The sequence below is a fragment of the Callionymus lyra genome, chromosome 18, assembly GCF_982586985.1.
Source record: "Callionymus lyra chromosome 18, fCalLyr1.hap1.1, whole genome shotgun sequence".
Lineage (NCBI taxonomy): Eukaryota > Metazoa > Chordata > Actinopteri > Syngnathiformes > Callionymidae > Callionymus > Callionymus lyra.
In genome coordinates, this window is record NC_141835.1 from 14,043,445 (window position 1) to 14,050,720 (window position 7,276).

General features: G+C 37.4%; 1 protein-coding gene across 2 annotated transcripts; it reads right to left on the reverse strand.

Annotated features, from left to right (window-relative positions):
• Window positions 1-281: 281 nt before the first annotated feature.
• exd1 (exonuclease 3'-5' domain containing 1) lies at window positions 282-6,409 on the reverse strand. 2 transcript variants are annotated; one of them, XM_087779503.1, is made up of 11 exons: window positions 6,216-6,409; window positions 6,076-6,141; window positions 5,939-5,972; window positions 5,567-5,637; window positions 4,169-4,221; window positions 3,168-3,254; window positions 2,972-3,076; window positions 2,827-2,907; window positions 2,618-2,761; window positions 916-1,107; window positions 282-841 (listed from the first exon to the last, which is right to left on the reverse strand). In XM_087779503.1, exons 1-11 carry the CDS (start codon window positions 6,343-6,345, stop codon window positions 629-631), a joined length of 1,176 nt encoding a protein of 391 aa, XP_087635629.1. In that variant the 5' UTR covers window positions 6,346-6,409; the 3' UTR covers window positions 282-628. The 2 variants fall into 2 exon arrangements, with proteins under 2 accessions (XP_087635629.1, XP_087635628.1); XM_087779502.1 differs by having other exon boundaries at window positions 282-856.
• Between the last annotated feature and the right edge of the window lie 867 nt (window positions 6,410-7,276).

The window sequence follows — 7,276 nt, forward strand, 5'->3', positions numbered from 1 at the left end:
TTGTGCCCGGTTAATTAAAAATCCTTCTTTATCTTTTTCATGCTTTCAATTAGAGAGCTTCACCCTGCGCTCGGGCATGAAGAAAGGCATCAACCGGATGAGTCCACAATAGGGAAGACGGGAGGGACGCCGGGGCAGGTGTTTGCAACCTGTGATCTTATAAATGACCTCTTTGAGGCTAGTCTTTCCAAAGAAAATATCATTTAATGTCGTCAACCAACAACAGACAGGAGGTTGACTCTGAATGATTTCACTTTTTTGGTTCAATTTCAGGTCCGAACAAGATTATTAACAAATTGCAAACATGTTTAAGCTGAAATTTAAACAGATAAACTTCCTGAAACTACAAACAACATCATAACCTTTTATGCAAACATCAAGTTTCTTCTCAAACACGTTACTCACCTTCACTTTATCGGTCATGTTGAGTGTGAAAGTGTTTCTTAAAATAAAGCAGAAGCAGATTCTAATAAGAACTCGTAGCTTTATGTACAATATGTGAAATGAATTTATAATTCAAACTGTAAGAACATCGTAACACAACTTAATTTTGTGACTTTAACTTAAAAACTGCTCAATAAACTGAGCTGAACATCTACTGCCATCTACTGGCTGTCATTGAGAAGTGCTAAGGACGCTGTGGTGAGAAGGGTGTCACGGGCGTCTGTGCAGAGAAGTCTGGCGTTGACCTGTTGAGGACTGGGTCAGCCGGGGAAGACTGGTATTGCGGACGCGGGTTAAAGCGCTCCAACAGGCCCAGCTTTGTGACGGGGTATCTGCCCTCGGCTTCCTCCCGGCGCTCCGAGTGCATCTCCTGCAGCTGCCGCAGCTCACTAGGCAGCTGAAGCACACTTTCCTGTTGCAAATCATTTAAGTTTCTTTTTTTTCCCCAAACAGTGGCCAATGTTACCCTACCATGTCCACCTCCTCTATGTCGTCCGGCCCGTAGCGACTGCTGGTGATGTAAGAGTCCACCAGCATCATGAAATCGGTCATCATGTTGTCCAGCAGGACATTTCGCAGAGACCTCAGGTGCATCACTGACAGAGCCATCGTCTTCAATAGAGGGATGGGACACGGACGCTTGTACCACATCTGGGTCTCCTTCTGCAAGACACAAGTCTGCGTCACTACCTGGACGAAGACAGCAACTACTAAAACTCAATCGGAAATAGAAATGATTTCCGTGACTCATCTACCAGACAAGGTAAAACATGTACATGTTGCAGTTTACATGAGAGATTTTTTACAAAAGGACTCATTTCTTTGACATTGAGTAACCAGAGTGTTGTATTTAAGATATGTCTCTTTCAAAAACTGAGAAAAATCTCTAAATTTAGGAAAATGACGTCACAACACAATCTGGAGTTCATAATCGATGTGTTTGTGTCTTCTCGTTTGGAATGTTGTAAAAGTTTATTTTCGTGTCTAAACAAGAAGGGGCTGTCTCGCCTGCAGTTGATAAAAAACTCTGCTGCGAGAATTCTGACCCGCTCTAGTAGAAGAACTCACATTTCCCCGATCCTCAAATCTCTTCACTGGCTGCCAATTTCTTTCACAATCAATTTTTAAATTCAGGCTCTTACTTTCAGATCTATTCATGGTCAGGCTCCTCCTTACATCAGTGATCTGATCCAGCCTTACACCCCAGCTCGGGCTCTGAGGTCTGTGGATCAGAATCTACTGATGGTTCCTCAACACACTTCCGGACCAGAAACGAGAAATCCTTCCCGTCTGTTGATCCTAAGCTTTGGAACGATCTTCCTCTGTGTTTGATGGATCTACTGACTCCTTCAAAAAACATCTTAAGATGTTTTTATTTGTGCAGGCTTTTCCCTGATTTTCTGAGACTCCTGTGTTTGTCTTATGAGTCTTCGCCTTTTAAACTATATATTTTAACTGTGCATTGTTATTGATGGTTTAAGCGCTTTGTGACCCTAGTCTAGAAAGGCGCTTTACAAATAACTATAACCAACTTACTTACTTCTTCATAGAGTTAATTGTAATCTTTTGACTTTATCACCCTCTAAATTCCCATCTCTTTTCACCAGGGACAGATAAACGTTCTGACTTTATAATCGCGGGTATTTATAGTTGGGCTTCAGTGGCCACTAGGGGGGTCCCTTGTAAAGAGAATGGCTTAGAGTAGTTTTTATTCGTTTTTCAAACCAGGGCAGAGCAACTAAATTCTACGTTCGGACCAAAGTTAAGTAGGTTGAACCTATTCAATTGAGCAAAGTGTCAATTTTTTTCATCATTAAAAAAAGACAGAATAAAAATCAAGATGAATAATAAGTAAAATATCAGAAATACCAGTGAATGTAATGCTATTATATTTCAGTTTGACCTTAAAAGGTTAATTTGGTCATAATGTAAAAATTTAAAATAACTACGATATTATTAAGAATTATAATTAAGGGCAGTAAAACTGTCCACAAAACTTAAAACACACCATATACAGTATCGATGACATACCGTTTATAAGACGAAACATTGAAATAGTATGAAAAAATAAATACATATGTTATAATAGTACTAGATGTAAAAATAAGATAGGTAGACACCTGAATTTAGGATCCACACTAGAGGTAAGTTAAATTGTGTGTTTGTTAAGTACCTTTGTGGAACGTGGATTCAGCCGTAACGACGAGAGCTGCGGCGAACGAATGTTAAGATGGAGCCTCAGCACCTCCGGCAAAGTGCTGACTCTGTCCGGCAGGAAGCCTCCGGTATCATTTCGGAAGCACATGACATCTGCAACCTTACGGAAGTGAAGTGAAAATTGAACCGGACACTCACTCATGCTATTAGAGATGAAACATTTACCTGTGTGTCGAAGACGTTTATCAGCTTCACTCTGAACTGAGCGAAAAGACATCCGGCGATCGGTCTGCAGTCATGGATGACCTGCAGGGAACCGATCGGTTTAGTAAGAAATAACAAAAATATAATGTTCATTTCAAACCATCACCTTCAACATTTTCTTATTTTCCAGAATCATGGAGAGACCATTCTTAAAAGCTCGAGCTCCGAGTGACAGGATGTCAAAGATATAGATCTTGTTGTCAGTTGCAATCTTAAGACAAAAATTCTGTACATTAAAAAGCAGTAAAAAAACAAAACATTTTACAACATCTGTACTGATTAAATGTTTATTTACAGCTCACCTGCAGCCAACACAGCCTCCCATGTTTGTGGAGCTCCACACCATCAGCTCCCACACCGATCACACTCTGCTTATTGATGTCCATCACCTCATAGGGGGCCACAATAGAGCTTTAGCTCAACTTTAACAATTCTCTTTCTACGTGTCATTTGTCTCTTTATTTAAAAAAAACCTCCTAATCCCATTATAGCAAAGCCCTTCCAGTAGATATCAGAGAAAATAAACACACATAGTAACACAATTAAACAAAAAAAACATAATAATTGACAAAACTTTATTAAACACATTTTCTGCACTATACGGCGCACTTAAAATTCTCCCAAAAACAGATAGTGAACTATGAAGTCTTATGTATTAATTCTGGTTTTAACCTACTCAACAACAAAAAAAATCAGTCAAATCTCGCACCATGAATCCCATAGTATTACTCTGCGAGGCCAGATAGTATTATTACGCGAGGCTACAAAGTAATACCCCTCACAGAGTAATACTGCGAAGCAGGACTGCTTATTTTGTAATTGAGGAACTTTGTTAAACACTGTTTAAGTACAATAAACACACTATGATGAATACAATTGTTGTACTTGTTGTTTCTTTTAAACAATCGTTATAAAAGCTTGTTAGTCGTCGCTGTCAATAATGTCTCCAAACTTTATTGACACCACAGTCTCCTGAACATGACCCACATAAAATGACAAAAAAAACATGCCTTTTTGGTCAACAGCAGCTCGGCCACAATTACATGCATCTATTGGTGAGAAATGAATACGGAGGACGAGGCGAGAGAATAGAATGTGTATTATTTATCCATGTAACCGTTTACACATGTAGACATTGATAACCCTTTTCACCACTAAGGAGATTTGAAACATTCATTCTTAGAAGTAGTACCGAAAAGTACACGCAGAGAAACGTATGTGAAAGATCAATAGAAAAAAGTTTCCAACTTCTAAAACATTGTGGAGATGTAGGTGCAAGGTAAAGTAAATTGAGGAGACTTACAGCAGGTACAAACGTCTCGTGGAACTCGTCGATCACAAGAAACTTTGGTGCGTCTTCATCGCCATGATGCCAACAAGAATAGAATTGTTACAAGAGAAATTTCAGGGGGCGCATGTACTAAGAGGTACATCAATTTCCTTCCAAAAACGGTCGTAGACTCAAACCCATAAAATGGTGCATGCGCAGAAATATTCTTATGTATGAATCTGTGCGTGCACACTTTTCCGTTGTACATCTAAATCAGCACAGGCTTGTTCATCCCTTTCCACGCCGTCGATTAAATATGTAATTCATATTCAATGACCCGGAAGCTGAGATTCTTCTCTCCACAATAAGAAAAAAAAAAAAGTAAACTGGATAAACAGTATGTATTAGTAAATTATAAAGATAAGATAAGATTTTCCTTTAAAGTATATATTTTATTGAGTATTGTTTTGATTGTTTAAGCGCTTTGTGACCCTTGTCTGGAAAAGCACTATATAAATACAAATTACTTACTTACTTTATTAGTCTCACAAGGGGACATTTTTCAATAAACATTACTGAATTGGATCACTATTGTGATTTAGGGCAGGGGAGCTTTGGTATAAATGTTTTATTTTACATACATTTACTGACATTATTTTTTTTAAATGACGATCAGGGGCTTGTGGGAAACATCTAAAAAAGAAATTTAACAAGAATAAAACTGCAAATCAGTAAGTTAAAGTGCTGAGTAGTGATGAAAATGATGATGATTGTCTGGTCGTCTCTGAGCTTCATTAGAATTTGTGGCTTACATGCGCAACATACACAAGTATCCCTTTTATATTTAAGAATAAAAGTGTTTTGTTTACAAACAGTCATCCTGTGATGGTATATTTATAGAAGCATGTTTTTCTGATCACGTGATTTTAGCCGCTTTCATTCTGCAGCTTCAGTTTGATGAAATGGACGTGATGTTGTTCCACAAGAACGTCTGTGACTCTCATGGAGACTTGAAGCGATCAGACGCAGATCCTTTTGTCCGTTATATTATAAAAACAAGCTTATGATTTGTTTACATTTTTTTCTGAATAGCGTGAAATGGTTAATAAAATCATTACGTACAAAACAATCATAGTCTTATTACAAATAAAGAACAGTAGTTTGGCGAATGATAAATACATTTATAAGTTACTCATGTAACTACAAACACGTGTGAGCGACTTTTAAAAAAAATATTGATTGTTTATGTCTCTAATATAAACACTTCTCAAAATGACTCGGACATGGATCTGAGCAGTAAATAAGTACGTACTCCACCTTCACAACTTATCGGGAAGTCAGCACTTTTTCCACACTCTTTATTCTACGTACGTTACATTATTCTGCGCACATTCTCTTGGTAAATGAGGACCACGGTGATTTAAAACTTACCTGAAGAGAAAGCCGGGCATGACTTTTCCTCCTCCTCAAAATTGTCTTCCGGTTCCTGCTCCTGGACTTCTCTGCAAAACAGGACCATCTTTAATATAAAGAGACAGAAGATGCTTTACCCATATTCCCCAAACATTTCCTCCGCCAAGGAGGTTAAAACATGTGGGTTGAATCTGACTGTGAAAAAGTAATAAATATATACATTTAGGAGATTTCTGGAGGTTACAACTGGTCTTAAGTTGCTTTCTCTGCTAGCAAAGATTAGCTTAACATGACCAAAACAGGGATTTATAATTTTTTTTTTTTAATAATAAGCAATATACTGTTTTAAAATGTGAGACAATTTAATTAAAGAAATAGCAAAATACTCACTTAACGTCATCTGTGAGTTTCTCTTCCAGCTCAACTGTCAAGTAAAGAAGAAAACTTTTAAGTGACATTTAAAAAAAACCCCATTAGTTTTCACAAACTTTACTTTAAACTTTAAGTGACAATATTAGTGAACTCACCGTTAAAAATATCTCGGCCATAGAACATTTTCGAACCGCGGACTCTTGATCCAGTTTCGGTCACCACTGTAACACGATATTATTTAAACATTTTATCCATTAAAATGTGAGGGAAATAATAAAAAAAAAAAGTTCCTGACCGTCCGACAACACGAGCATCTTGTTGGGGCAGATCCGTTGAATGACGCCGGTGACCGACGACGTTTTGAGGGAGATTTTCACTCGTTTCCCCTTCAAGGTGCACAAGAACAACTGCTCCTCGGCGTTCATTGTGAAACTTTAACTTTTTGTTTTGTTTTTTAAGTATAATAAATGTGGGTCACAAACAGCTAACTGTTAGCAGAGACGACACAGGTGTATGGGGCGAATGATGCGTTCAGGGGCTGCTCGGAATAGAAGATGATGTCTAAAGATGTTTTAATACTATTAAAACACTTTTAAATTAAATTAATATTACACAAAACGATGTAGTATTATTTGTAAAAATTCCTTATTTGTATTTATATTTTATTTCGTTATAACGTTTACATTTTTTATGGTATTACTATTCAATTCCACCAGCAAATAAGTGTGTGTGTTAAAGGTGTGTGCGTGTGTGTTTTGAGCAGGAAAAGGGTGGACTTTCCTCTACAGATAACTGCCTGCTTCCCTCATATAGGATTAAAAAAAAAACACTGCAGCTCCAACCATTTTAAAAGCAGCTAACAGGATATAAAAGCATAAAAGTCAAACTCATGGCATGGCGGCACAATCTGGGCCGCCAAAGCATTTAATGTGGCCCAGATGGGCTTTAAAATAATTATTCTGATGATGTGAAAGTTTTGAACAGGAAAAAAAGAAGTTGGAAAATAGTTAAAAGACGATGTGGGTGCTTCAAAGGAAAAAATAACTGTGTTTAAAATGTTAACCCCTGAAATAAAGTTTATCTTTTGCCAAAGTTTAAACTCAAAGAACAAAAACTTGCATTTTTTGTGTTGATTTGAGTCTTAAATAGATCTTGGAACTATATTGTCCTCATCAGTATGTGTCTGTTTGTACGAAACTCTCTTTTAATTTAATTATTCACAATAGAAAATGTGCTTAAGCCCCGCCAACTGAAAACACTGTTTTTTTTCTGGAGATGAAATCTTCTTTACTATAACCACACCCACTCTGCTGTGTTTCATCAAACCTTGAGGTTCTTCACAGCGTGTCATTGATC